The sequence below is a fragment of the Rutilus rutilus genome, assembly GCF_951802725.1.
Source record: "Rutilus rutilus genome assembly, chromosome: 11".
Lineage (NCBI taxonomy): Eukaryota > Metazoa > Chordata > Actinopteri > Cypriniformes > Leuciscidae > Rutilus > Rutilus rutilus.
In genome coordinates, this window is record NC_140216.1 from 26,243,094 (window position 1) to 26,258,623 (window position 15,530).

Sequence of the window (15,530 nt, forward strand, 5' to 3'; positions counted from 1 at the left end):
CATCTCAGGGGCATGAAACTGTGACATTTCCTAAATAATCTATCTAAACACGCAAAAATCTGGGCTTGATTAGGTTGTTCTAAAGGTGTGTACTTTTTTTGGAGTCAGATTGAAAATGAATGGGAAAATGAAAAAAAAAAGACTTTTTTTCATTTTGTTTGTCAAAAAAAAAAAAAAAAAAATCCAGTATAAATCTGAAAATTTCTACATTTAAATCAAGGTCTGGTCCTAGAGCATAAACACAAAGTGAAACGGACTTTCTATCTCATACACACACAAACACACACATGAGTGTGACTGCAACAGAGAGCATTTTTAGAGTTGTTTTTTCTGAGTGACACACACAAAACTAAAGACTTCATAACTCTATGATAGAAAACTTTTCTAATTTTTAGAAAATATAAATTACATTACATTTTGACATTCTCATCCCGAGAAACTGCTGATAAAAGACAAAATATATTTTTTTTTATTATGAATTTGCATATCTTTCTTTGACATGCAATAACTCGGGAAGGAAATCCACTAGGAGGAAAATAATTTATACTCCAAAACTATAACAATGAGAGTCAAAAGATAGGCATCGTTTGATAGAACACTTTTTAAAGTTTTAGAAAATATACATTACATTAGGACATTCTCATGCTGAGAAACGGCTGAGAAAAGACAAAATATATATATAAATATATTTTTTTATTTATTTTTATTATTTGACATGGAATAACTCAGAAAGGAAATAAGGTAGGAGAATTGTGTGTGTGTGTGTGTGAAGTCCCTCTACATATGAGCTGCATTTGGATACAATTTTGTGGTGATTGCATAAAGTTATCAAAAGTTACAGAATTTGGAACCAATATAACATTTTTGTTCAGTCCTTGACACCCCCTAATGGGCATTTTTAAAATTGTTACTCCATGAGGAATATCTTGTGATAAACACAATAGATTATGTTCATTTTGGGCTCATTTTAATTGTCAAAATATGCTGTATAAAATGATGTGCCATTTTCAACGATCTGTGAATGTTTCATGAGCTGTATGATGTTTTTGACACATTGCAGTACATAGTAAAAAAATGTTTTTTAAAGATTATGAAAAAGAAATTCTATTTATCAGCAAATATCTCTAGGAGTATCACTAAGGAGTTAATCAAATTGTCTACATTCATTGTAAACTTCAAACTCTAAGCATTCAAATGACACCTGGTTTGAGTTGATCTATGTAGTAGTTTCGAAAAAAATTGATTATTATTTTTTTCGCAGCTAGGTGTCGCCTGCGGGTGGTACAATCCGTTTTAGAGGGACTACTCAGCAGTCGTTAAGAGTTGATCAAAGTGCTTGGATGTATTAAAAAGCTGAGATTCTAAGCTTTAAAATAATACCAATTTTATATATAAAAAATATATATCAAAGTTGTGAGAAATATATATATCATAAAGTTGTGAGGAGAAGATGAAGCATCAAGAAAAATGAAGTGAAAATGAAATGAGTCCCTATGGACCTCTATTGGATATATGTGGTCATTGCACTTTCTTTCTTTAACTATAATTCCTAAAGTTTTTCCACAAACCAGTATTGTATCCCTAACACATACAGCAATGTCCAAAAACAATTTAGATTTAATTAAGATCATCATTTAATACCTAGTTCACACTGCACAACTTTAAACGTCGGCAGATCGCTGTGCTGTTTAGACTACATGACTTGCTCTGGAGTCTTGAAGTCGTTGTGGTGTTCACACTATGTGACACTACGTAAATGATCTGCAACAGGGGGTTACACACTACACGAGCTGACAACAACTCTGTCACCCAACGACTCTATCCGGTCCCAAAACCACATTTTGTCACGAAAACATGCGAAAGAAGTGGAATGGGAAATGGGGCATTCCAATGGTGCATTGTCTATTTGAAAATGGACGGCGGGACAAAATTGGTGATAAATAAATAAATAAATAAATACATAAATACATACATATATATATATATATATATATTTTTAATATATATAGTTTGCGCAATGATCTGTTTAGAACCCCCCCCCCCAAAAAAAAAAAAAAAAAATTTGGGGTGAAAGGATGGATAAGCACACGCGGGCAGCAGGGATTGTCTGTCAGAGAGAGTTGGAGGTGAGTAAAACATTATAATGAAAAAGCAGCTGCCTGTTGTGGTTTGGCAACGATGGTTACAAATACAAAAGGCTTTTGTAATGTCATAACAAGCTGATCATTGGCTGTGTCACGTCACGACATGTGACACCACAGGCTATCGGCCAACAGCTCCAGATATTTGGCATGCTAGATATTTGTCTGGCGTCGGCGACATGTCGGCGATGTGTCAGCGAGCGTTTTTGATGCGTCGTTAAGTATTTCACACTTAAAGATTGGCGAGCGCGGATCACCCGCAGATTTGCACACAATTACAGCCCGACCTGTCGGCGAGCTCGTTAACTTGCAAATCGGGCTTAAAATCCTGTAGCGTGAACTAGCCATAACTGATTTTTTTCACGAAAAAAATATTTTTCATGAGCCATTTTATGGCGTAGAGAAGTAATTGTGCAGTAAATAGGTAAAAAACTACTTAATATCCACAAAAACACAGCGTAAATGTGTAGTTGAGAAGTAAAAAATAAATAAAAATATATAAAGTTTGCCATGTAAAAAATTTATATTTCCTTATGCAATTGCTCTGTAAAACATAAACCCTATTTGAACACTGATTAAGGGTTAAAGAAGATCAAAATGGCGGACAGGAAGTTCGGCCAACTATGGCAAAATTGGTATCTATGTTCTTGGCATTACCCACGGAATCTATTAAGACCAGTTTAATTTAGGGGTGTGCACGAATAGTCAAATATTTTATATAAATAAAACCACTATAAAATTTTTACTAAGTTGGTTTGCTGGCCGTAAATGCAGTGAATTTATGATAAATCTCAAGCACTAAAACTTGCAGTTATAATTCAATGCACTGGGTGGTTTATTGTATTTGATCACATAATGCTTTGAATTAGTTTAATGAAAATGATCTTACAAAATGGAATTACTTTTGATCAAATGAATTAATGAAACTGAGTTATCATAATATCACCACCACAATGACACAATCACATGAAATCCAAACACCAGTCGAATGAGAAAAGACAGTCCATCTCTGCATTCACGACAGGTAAGCGTTACTGTACCCCGAGTGAGCTGAGAAGATAACTTATCTGATAGAAAAATTGTTGTTTTATATTGACGAGAGGACTCTTCCTTCTCGTTGCACGTGACTACTACGGATGCCCAACGGGCACACAATACATCCACATAAATTACATCCCTCTTCTTTTAGCTTTTTGTTTTTCTTTTCATTTGCATATAACAAACAAATTCATAAACATTTAGTCTGTTACCAAACCAATACAATTTTTACTATAACTAGAAACTGATAAACTATCCTAACTATGTAATCTGAATGTAATGCAAAATTTTCAAAGACTCAACACCATGAATATTGAAACTCAGTCTCTGTATCTCACAGGCATTCTCACTAATCTTCCATATCTGGTACGGTATGATTTCCTTTGGTCATAATGAGAGTTATCATCAATGTCGTGAGTATCAGTAACATTTTTCTGTAACTGTTCTACCTCCTACAGACCACTTGTTTCCATGACGATGCCCTTGTCAAATACTGACTTATGTGTCTCTTTTGTTTTCCTTAGATGTTTGCGATTCCTCCTGAACAGGTTTTCTTCTGGTGTTCTGACCACAAAGGATCTTGGATGCTCTTGTTTTCTTTGGACTACAGCAGGTTGCCAAGACTCTTCTTTCTGCATTCTGATCTTCTCTCCAGGTTGCAGATCCGGTAAGAGTTTGTCTGCCTGTCATAATAGAACTTTTGCTTTCTTTGTCATTCTTTGCACTTCTTTCATGACATTGGATGCTAGCAGTGCAGATGACGTTGGCAACTTTGTCTTGAGACGTCGCCCCATCAACAGCTGTGCAGGAGACAAGTCTATCCCTTCTTGGTGTGCTGCGATACTCACGTAGTGCAACATATGCATTATGTTGTTACTTTGTGATTTATACAACAGATTCTTTACAGTTTGCACAGTCCTTTCTGTTTGACCATTAGATCGTACGTAACCAGGACTGAATGTTATATGCTTGAAGTCCCACTTCTCAGCAAGGATAGCAAACTCAGCACTAGCATATTGAGGTCCATTATTCTGATACTACAACATCTGGAATCCTGTGCCTTGCAAAATACTTCATCTCCAGGATCACTCCTCGGCTTGTAGTGTCAATGAGCTTTCTAATCTCTGGATATTTTGAAAAGTAATCCACACACAACAGTAATGCAAACCCTTTATGATTAAAAATGTCTGTCCCAATCTTCTCCCATGGTCGTCCAGGTAATGCGTGTGGCAGCAGTGGCTCTCTCTGGTTGTTGTTTCTGTTATCGTTGCAAACCCCGCATTTGGAGACTGTCTCTTTAATATATGTGCAGACAAATTGGCCAATACATAATGTCTCTGCCTCGTTTTGCACTTCATGATTCCGAGGTGAGACTCATGTATTTTGCTAAGCATTTCTTGTCTAAGCTGCTGTGGAACAATGAGCTTATTGGCCTTGAATAATAGAGTAGACCATCAACATAGATGATTTCCTCTCTGAACGTCCAGTAAGGTTGAATTGATCTTGGTAGCGCCAATCTCTCTTTCGATCAACCATCACTGACAGTGTTCTTTAATGCTTGGATCTCTGCATCATCTGCTGTGGCTCTCTTGAAAACTTCCAGCTTTTTCTCAGAAATAGGAAGTTGTGATCTCACCCAATTCATCTCTAGTTCTTCTCCCAACAGATCATCTTTTTGCTCTGTCAGATAAGCACAGCTCAGAGCATCAGTAATATGTAATTCTTTCCCAGGTTTGTACGTTACATTGAGATTGTACCACTGCTGGTCTTTCAAAGAGGGGAAGCTCATTTTCGGCCTACATCATAAAAATTGTCCATTTATTTATACGTAAATTCTGCCCTACGTTCCTTTTCAAGAAAATGCTCTGTGACCCTGTCGTACCAACTAGGCGTCTTTTCCAGTGACTTGACCAGTGTCCTCTCAATGGCAAGCAGAGTGAGGTATAATTGTATAAATGTAATAATATAATAAAGGTATAAATAATAATATAATAAAGTATAATAATACTACTACTAATAATATTTTTTTAATTACTTTAATAATTATTACTAATACTAATATAAAAAATATAATAAGTAATAATATAATAAATATATAAATGTATAATTGTGTGAAATGTATTATGAAAAAATGCTAGCAATTTCGACAAGCACTTACCAAGAAATAGGTTGCAGCAGTTTGTCTTTCGACAACACTTGCAAAATCCACGATGGGACTGAGCTCGAATAGCTTCAGCGGCTGTGACTTTTTATTGTATGAAATCGCTGTCAATCAAAAGGAGATGCAGCCTTTCGACAGACCCTCCAATCATCACGCAGAAGCCCGGAGTCCAGGCCAGCCCACTCCCCATTCCGCTGAGCGTCCGTGGGCGGGACATAATCGCAGCATTTATCCAATGACCGTCTAGTTTCGAAGCACTGGAAAAAAAACTGTTCAAAGCAGCCCCATTGAAGTCAATGGACGCAGGGCTTCAACAGGGAAATGCACTGTGACGCTATGGGAATGTATGAGAAGGAAATCGAGTCAGCCGACCTGCTATATGTATGATTCCGAACAAACTCATTCAGAGATGAACGTGTTCTAACGCATTTTTAATCAATAAAATGTTAACACAATAGTTCATATTTGACCATTAATTTTTTGACATTATAGGGGAAGCCGAGCTTCCCTTGCAGTCTTAAAGAAATCCCCACTGCTGCAGACATAGAAGCAATCTCTGAAGTCTCAACGGAGCTTGATGTAACGGTTTTCTGAAGATGCTTTCTAACTGTTTGTATTGTTTCTTCCATGTTTTTTTTCTCCATTCTGTCAACTGATGGAGTTTTGGTTCCTTGCCACTGTTGCCTTGGCTTTCTGGCTTGCTTAGTTGGGGACATTTAATATTCAACAATATTATTGATCTGCCTTACTTAAGGTGGATGATGATGACAATTTTCTTCTAGAAACAAACTTTGTTGTATTATTTTCATGTTATCACTGTGAATCTGCTTTGATACAATCTGTATTGTAAAAAGCGGTATATAAATAAAGGTGACTTGATTTGACTTGTTTGTGGTCACTTTCAATTGTGATTTATTTTCCGTACACATACTGGTGGAATTTCTCACAGCCATATACAATGGCAAGCAGCTCTTTCTCTATTTGTGCGTATCTGCGCTGAGTCACTCAGGGCTCTAGACCCATAGGCCACTGGCCTTCCTTCTTGTAAGATCACCGCTCCAATCCCTTCAGAGCTTGCGTCCACCGACAGTGGTAGCGGCTTGCTGACATCATAGAACTTCAGCATTGGTCTGTGAGCAATTATCTGTTTGTTTTTCAAAACTTCTCTTCTGAGCATCTTCCCAGTGTCATACTGTCTCTTTCTTCAGCAATTTTCTCAAAGGTGCACTGATATCAGACAAGTTGGGGATAAATTTTGCCAAATATTGAACTACCCCAAGAAATTTTTGCAGCTCCAGTTTGCCCTCTGGTGTTGGTTGCTGAATTACTGCTTTAATATTTTCTTCATCTGTCTTTAGTCCCTGAGCATTGAGGATGTGCCCAATGTATTTGATTTCTTTCATTCTGATTTTGCATTTGTTTCGGTTTAATTTCAAATTATTTGACCTTGCTCTTCTCAATAACTGCATCAGTCTTTGATCTTACTCTTCAACTGTGTCTCCCCACAGTAATAGGTCATCAATGATGTTCACAACACCTTCCAGGCCTTATATCATTTGGGCTACGGACCTTTGAAAGAACTCTGATGCTGAAGAGATCCCGAAGTGTAAGTGAAGAAAGCGATATCATCCAATGGGTGTGTTCATTGTGCATAATTTTGAACTCTCTCGATCCAGCTTGATTTGCCAGAAATTTGCACCAAGTACTGAGAAGTACTTTGCATTTGGCATTCTTGAGACCATCTCTTCTACAGTTAACATTGTATAGTGCTCTCATTGTATTGCTTTATTTAGAGCTCTGGGGTCCATGCATATGCAAATTTTGTTTGATGTGACCAGTCACCATGCTGTTGACCCACTCAGTTTGCTTTGCAATAACTCCCATATGTTCCATTCTTTGTAGTTCTTCGATGACTCTATCTCTGAGAGCTACTGGGATCCTCCTTGGAGCATGCACAACTGGTCTGATGTCTGTGTTTATTTAAATGTGGTGTTCACCGGGTAAGCAACCTAATCCTACAAACAGATCATCAAACTCTTTGAGAATGTCATTTTTCTCAACTTGATACAGCCTTTTAACAATGCCTAGCTTTTGGCAGGCAGCATGTCCAAGAATTGCTGGTGCAACTCTCTCTATGATTTCAAATACAATCTTGTACTTTTGTCCCTTGTACTTACAGGTGAGCCCTTCTTGCCTAATGGCTCCATGTGGCCTGAGTAAGCAACTAGCTTGCAGCTTGATTTTTGCAGCCTTCCTGTGATGTTTAGTGCTTTATACGCATTCTCCGACAACACATTGCATTCAGCACCAGTATCAATTTTAACTGTGACATTTCTCTTATTCTTTTGACCTGCTCTTGAACATATCCTCACGCTGTTCAACTGTGTGCATTCTTTTACCCTGACTTATATGGCTGTTGGAAGTGCACATTTTAGCGAAGTGATTTTTCTTTTGACAGTTCTTAATTTTTTTCCCAAAGGCAGGACATTCTATATTCATGCTTGTTGCCACATTTGCTGCATTTCTTTTTTGTCATTACACTCTGGTCCGATTCACCATCTCATTTCTTTGGCTTCACCGTTTTGACTCTGTGTACCTCCATCTCGTCGTTCAGCGCTTTCATCTGACTTGATGTAATCTCACTGGCCCTACAGATGTCGATGGCTCGAGAGGTCTGCCTTTCTTTTATGCCACATACAATTCTGTCACGAATTAATGTCTGGAGATTAAAGTCGTGCAGATCCCCGAACTCACACTTTATTTCTCAGGTCTGTGACATAAGCGTTAATCGTTTCTGTGGGTCCCTGAGAGTGCGTGAAGAACACGTGTCTAACAGTACGTTTTTACAAGGTTCACAGAAGTCTTTAAACTTATTTTTCAGCACTTGTATTTTGTATTTTGCAGGTTTAACGGTGGCGGCTATTGTTGTGCCATCGTAACTGTAAACTTTTATTCCTAAACTTCTGCAGCCATGTTATGTTTTATATTGATGAGAGGACTCAGAACTGTAGCTCAGATGCCAGTCACTTTTTATTACCTCCATCCTTCTTGTTGCACGTGACTAGTACAAATGCCCAACGGGCACACAATACAGCCACATATGTGACATAATTGAGACATAAGCTTCCTTTAAGTTTCGTCGAGGGAGACAGATTTAAGAACAGAAAACACAAAGTGCTCTTAGAAACCTCGCATATCTGTGTCCCTGTAACGTCTGTCAGCGCAGCACGCTTTCTCACCAGAGCACGTGGACATTACTGTTTTTCTCAACATGAACATGTGAAAAAATATAAACACATTATATATGGACTCGAGTGTATTATGTACAATCTGTATGATAATAGACACAGTCTGCTTTATTAGCATTTTCCCCATTCGTGCTGCTTGAGCTTAAATGCTTTTGTTCTTTGTATTTTTTGTTTAGCCTACACATATTTTTCAATGTTTTCCACTAAAAGAAAACCTTATAACGTAAGCTTGTTATGTATATTGCCTAATCGTAAGTTTGTTCAGAAATGGTGACAAAAACTTGATGAATAAAACATCTTTCTCATTAAACGTAATTTAAAACGAATATTCAAATATTAGATTTTCATGAGCCCATATATTCGAATACAATATTTTTGAAAAATGCCCATCCCTAGTTTCACTACAATAGGCAAAAGTATAATTAAATAATAATGTTTTGAAATTTCATTATAATTCTTGACCACAACGTGGAGCAGCCCTGAAACTTGTTGAGTACCTTCAGGGCATGGTGCCGATGACACTTAACGATTCGTAACGATACGGCAATGCGTTTGTAAAATATAGAATTTTACAACAGAATTCAAAATATCTGACGTCCAAAATTGCAGATATGGGAAAATTTGGAATCATTTGACTTATATGCTATACAAAATCTAAAGAGACCAATTTTTGGTGTGTTGTGATTTTTGGTCAAACCGTTCTGAAGTTATAAGCAAAAATAGCTGTTTTTCATATCTCTTAACCACTAAGTGGGACTGCGCCAAAACTGTGCAGGTAACATAGCTCATGGATGTCATCATAACACACACCAAGTTTGTCAGAATACGCTAAAGCATTGTGGAGGTATGGCCTCACGTTCATTTTGGCATGCTCTTTGTCGAATTCGTTTGCGAGTTATTCGAGAACGGTTTAGCTAACCAACTTGAATTCCGAACCATCCAGGAAAAGTTTGAAAAAGATTTTTAGGAAAATTCAAAATGACAAGGAATCAGAGGAAAAATAACTTTGTTTCTAGCCCTTAAGTCCTGTTCACAGCCAGCGACACAATGCGACATGATCCCATTAATTTTTTTAATGGAGAGCTGGCGACTTCTGGCGAAACAAACGACAGTGATCGTTGGCAACAGAATATAAGCGTGTCAAGAGATGCGAGTCATAGACTTCAAGAGCAGAAGGAGGATACATTAGGTGCCTATGCACCTACGCTTAGCCTTTAATAACATGGATTTAGCAAACAGATTATATGACTATATTAAAGTAACACCAAAGTTGTATTGTCCTGTTAAAACTGTTCAGAATGTGAATGTTACATTACTAGAAAGAATGACAACTGTCCTCTTTCCAGGTCTGTGTTGGTGATTCTGTATGTTTGCAATGACAGAGGGACTGACTTGTCAAGTGCAGGGATGTTCCTCTTGGCCGTGATGGCTCTGAAGCGCAGAATGATGTGAATGCAGAGAAACACAGCAATACTGTCATAACAGTCTGACAAGTATGTTGACAGATTCTTCTACAGATAGAGAAAAGAGGGGGGAAAAATAGAATGAGAGAATGTCTAATAAAAAAAACAACTACATTTTCACAAAATATTTTAAAAAGTATACTATATAGTGTAGATTTTGTTAAGAAACTACAAAACACTGTGGAAATATGGAACTTTTAGACCATGTAAAAAGCAATATCATGTTTTTCCCTCAAAGATTTTGATACTGAGTGTGACTGTACCAAGAACATGCTGAGCGTTTTTCCCATGATGCTGTTGAACAAATCCAATGCAGAATTTCCAGCCACCATGAAGAAGTCAGATAAGAAGAGGAACTCTCGACAGCCGTTATCCAACAAAGCATAGTGCTGACTGCGGAAGAGAGTTTCATACGGGTACTGACAGAGACAGAGAGAGGTCAGTAAGAAAGTATACTGCTATAGTAATAAATGTAACAAAAATAGTAATTATGCACAAAAATGTTTATGTGTAAAAAACTATTTAAAGATTAGTGGATCATGATTATTGGTGGGTTTTCACTGCAAAACAACACATGCTGCAGATATTGTAAACTCAGTTATTTTAGGCTGCAAAAAAATCTGAAAAAAAGTCTCATGAAATCCTGGTGGAACTGCTCATTAGAATGTTACTATAATATTTCTGTCTCTATTATATGGCTCAATGTAAGTCTATTGAATTTTTTTCATTGGTGTTGTATCCAGGGCTGTCACAATATCAGACTTTTCAGTACACTATTAACGGGGCCAAAAGAATTCACAATAACGATATCACATAGATCATTCTATATCTATAGAAATATTGAAAAAATAATAATAATAATAATAATAATAATAATAATAATGCTATTGGTTAAATTCATCTTTACTTTGTTTGTTTGTTTGTTTATTATATATATATATATATATATTTCTGAGGCAGAAATTATATTATTTTATAGTATTCTATACAGTGATAAAGGCTATGTCGATTGACATTGCATTATAAACAAACTTCTTCAAGATGGCTTGAAGAACACAGATAAACCATATGCGGTCACAATGGTGTTAATTCTCTTCATGTTTAATCAGTCAAAATGTCTCTAACTGCATTTTATTCAGCTACAGCGTCACAGTGATAATAGGAAATGAATGCAACAAAGTTTGTTTTGGCTATACAGCAGCTCTAGAAGAAAGTCATTGTCCAGCTTAAGTAAGTTTTAATTGATTAATTTCTGTTGTAAAAATCATTAGTTACTAACTTAGTAACTTAAGGTGTTGCTTGCACAACACCTTTTTCAACTGAAAACAGAAAACTTTTAATGAGTTCTGGCCATTGATGCTGCCCAAATAGGTTTCAAAATGCAAGTGTTTGAAAATGAGCTATGAAAACGATACCGTTATCATCTCCGTGTAAACTTCAAAAACTTAAATCTGTAAAAATGCCTCTAATTGTTCCGGCATGCACATGTGTATTACGTGTTTAGTCTATAGGCATGCGTGTTTGAATCATGGCTTGAATGCGTATGTGCATATGCATATGCTTTCTTTACAAAGTGGCATCACCAATTACTTGTCTGGCATGTATAATACAGCGTTTTTAATAGTTTCCGCAGATCCGTGTGAACAGGAATCATAAAGCCTTTATGGAACATCCTATTTTGGGTCAAATAGACACTGCTCTCAAAAGATATTTGAAGTAAACATACAATAGCCCATAAGTTTTTATCCGAATGAGCACACAATTAGACTAAAAGCCCAGAGGGATGAAAATATAATAAAACACAGAAAGATGTCAGCAGTTAACAGGTAAATGTAACATTTCCGATTTCAGGAATAGCAAAATAATTGCAACTTACTCTATGTACAGTTGCCAAATCTACAAGATAACAGAGGCAGAGGTGGATGAACAGGTTGGTGATTTTGCACCTTTAGTACTTCCTGTTGATCTGCAAGTCCTGCAGACTGGGGAGATTGACGAGTCACTTTCGCAGAATCCCAAAAACTTGAGCCACACTGGTAAGCTAACTTTCTTGGAGTGCCGGTAGAGTGTCTCGTCTGTCATATCCGACTACATGCTTTTGCACGGCAGTAGCAGCTGTGCACAGCGCATCATACTTGTCTGCATGTGTTTTACGACAGGTGGCAACCAGCATTAAAGTGCAATACCGCTACCTACTGCACGTTAGGATGTCAACCAGATACTGGCACTGGATTATTTACGTCATCTATTTTCATATGTGTACAATTCATTTGAAATATTACAGTTATCGCCAATACCGGTATATTGCGACATCCCTAATTATCATGATAACTATATTTTATTTTTAAAGTACCATGATTTTCGTCAATAGCGGTATGTCACGACACCCCTAGTTATGTCTTATAACTAAGAAAAGTAATAGTGAACCATGATCTGAAGTATTATTCTTGTCCATAGCACATACAATGCTGGAAGAGTTTGCTAAAGCTGGAAGAGTTTGCTAAAGTTAAATTCTTAGGGATAGATTTGTTGAAATCAAGTATTGGTAGCATTAACTGTAATGTGGTATAAAGCAATAGTGTCTCACTCTGGACTCTCCTCTCTGAGCGGCGTGTGGGATCAGTATGGGCCCCTCCAGCTCTGTAGGGTTCAGTACTTCCCCCCTCTGTCCAAGAGTAAAAATAGTGTTCCTACTCTTGAGAGAAGGCTTGGAGAAAAAACCTGCGAAGCAGTTAAAGAAATCAACCACATTACAATGGTACAGAAAACAAATGCCTTTCTCTACCAAACTCAAAAGCAAGTATGTTTGTTGAATTTAATTAAGTCATTTGGCATGCTAATTCTATGTGATTGTGATTAGACATCAGTTTAAAGGATATCTTTTTTGGCTGTATCCTCTTCTCCCATCAGATCATCCTTGTCTGCAACGTCTTCATACTGGCAAAAGGAGAGAGAGAAAGAACAAACACAAGATAAATTGAGACATATATTTTAGAAATAAATATTAGGGTCATGTCAAGCACAATATAGCACAGCCTTGAGTGTGTCTTCGCTTTTATACTGTATATTATAGTTTTAACAGTAACTTATCATAACAACTAAGGTTAACAATGGCTTTGGTTTGGGTGCTCTGCATTGATCTTTTGAACAGTGGCCTGTTCCATGAATCCAATTTTAGTGGTAAATTTGAGTTTAGTTTTAGAAAACTCTGGATTTTCAGGGTCAAGAAGGTGGATTGGTTTTGGTGCTGTTCTTTGACATGATAACTTTTGCTACACGGATAACCTGCTCCAGAGCAGATCTTATACTAGGTAAGATATTGCAAACAAAAACTGGACCAATCAGTGGTGAGTAAAGTTACAGTGATGTATCTGAAACAATAAAGTCTGAATCTCTTGCTCCACATTACAGCAGTTTATTTATTTATTTATATTAATTTAAATATCTGAATGTAATAAAACCTTTAAAATAAATAAAGCTGTTACTATATCGTGTGTATTTTCACATAACTAGAAAGCTGATTAACCAATGAGCATCCAGGACCAAAACTAAACGTGAGAGTGGATTAGTGTTGTGGCATTTTCATGTAGTCAAACTTCTAGTAGTAGATGAAGCTTATTTTGGCCAAAAACCACCCAGTTAGACAGGAAGTGATTGTTTAAGCAACATTTAAAGTGACCAGCCACAATTTATTTATTTTTACATGAGCTTTAGTGGTAAGTAAATGTTAAATCAAGACACTACTCTGAGAACAAAGCAGGTTATACATGCATGTACGAGGAAATCTTGTTCACTTGTTTCTAAGTGTCTCAATCAAAACTTCTAACATCTCTCAAAAAAGTGACGTCAAAAGTTCTCATTGTAGTGGAACTTGCAGGTACAACCGACTTTGTCTCCTGAGCTATAGACATGTATGTGCTGACTCCCGGAAACTGCATAAAATTGGCCAATCAGATCAAAGCCTGCGGTTTTGGAAAGCTCTTGCCCTTTAAGACTGTGAACTGTAGTGTACTTCCATGCCTGTCACCTGGACTTTCAACAGTCTGCTGCTGTATGACTTGAAGTAACTGAAGTAGATTTTGCTCATGGTGTCCACATACTCGTCCCGGATCTCCTTTGCAACTGTCCTCTCATTGGCTAACAGGAACTGATAGAAAAATCTGTAGATGACCAGAAAAACATCCATACTCAGTATTGTGCTTCTCATTTAACAAAAATAAGGAAGGGCCATAGTTAAAAGTGGAGATAATAACTTAAACAGAGTGTAATTTATTAATGTTTCTAGATATTGTTTATTTCTGTTATGATGTTTACTGTAGGTCAGTCTCAGGAAATGGCAGTAATTTTTATAATTTTTTTATTTGTGAAAGGCTCTGCTAAACTCAGATTTTTCCAGCTCTGCCGGAAAGTACCAGGGCCGTAATTGTCTACTGGACTACAATAGGGGTATCATGTGTGACCCAAAACGTTTAGATAAGTGGTCAACAAATATGAGTTATGATTATTAAGAATTAATTAATAATCCATGACCTTTCTCTTTCAAGACATTTTAAAGAAGATAATTTGGGGTTTACTATTACAGAATTGAAGATTCAAGCAAAAAATATCTAACAAGAGTTTTTGTGTACCACTGCTTGAATTCTGTATACTATTAATAATAATATTAATAATAATAATGAAAAAGTTTCTCCTTGAAGTCAGAAACAAACCTTTGTTTTAAAGAAGTAATGTCACAGCATAATAAGGGTGAATAGAAATTGCAGGGACAAAGACCAATTCTGCATTCTTTGAGAAATGTTTTTGCTTTTATTGAATATATTATAACATATCATATTAATAATTCTTGTATGCAAACAAATATGTGTAGGGCTGAGCGAATATGGGTAGAACTCTTTACTGCCCTAGTACTTCAGAAATCCTTTTAAAGGTATGCATGTGAATTAAATGTTGCACAATGGCCTTCATCATCACAGTATGCTAATGCCTGTCACAGTATGCTAATAATCTAGTGGAAGGGATTCATCAATATGCTGATTGACTGTTGTGACACTCCAAGCACAGGATGGTTCTGTCTGGAGAGACAGAGTCGTTTGCACCTTAATACATATCTGTACCATTTGTTTCACAGGACATGTATGCTTTCAACTACATACTGTTTATTTACTAGTGTTTAGTGTTCTAACATGTAACTATGTCATGTTTGATCTCATCTGACAGCTTATAAACTGAACTGAATGGTGGTGAACTTAAAATAGATATTAAAGTATGCTAATGTACAATCTGGTACTATTGCTTAAACATGCATTGAGGAGAATATGTTAATGTTCTTCTCCCCTCCCCTCTTGATCACCACCCATTTGCCTCATCTTTTGCTTTCCTGTCGGTCGGTTTCAGTGTTGGTATTTCACTCATCTTTAACAATGCTTTGCTCAGGATATAAGAAGGAAAGATAACTGTTGATTCTAGGAGAAAGGCATTA

At 36.7% G+C, this 15,530-nt stretch overlaps 1 protein-coding gene across 1 annotated transcript in view; it reads right to left on the reverse strand.

The window, feature by feature from the left end:
* The window catches only part of vps52 (VPS52 subunit of GARP complex), a 34,951-nt gene that overhangs the window by 9,725 nt on the left and 9,696 nt on the right, over positions 1–15,530 (reverse strand). The window contains exons 9-13 of the mRNA XM_084422710.1: positions 14,079–14,211; positions 12,931–12,988; positions 12,639–12,772; positions 10,315–10,470; positions 9,981–10,099 (exon numbers count right to left, since the gene is read on the reverse strand). Of these exons, the coding sequence (XP_084278836.1) occupies positions 9,981–10,099; positions 10,315–10,470; positions 12,639–12,772; positions 12,931–12,988; positions 14,079–14,211 (600 nt within the window). The remainder of the gene's footprint in view (positions 1–9,980; positions 10,100–10,314; positions 10,471–12,638; positions 12,773–12,930; positions 12,989–14,078; positions 14,212–15,530) is intronic.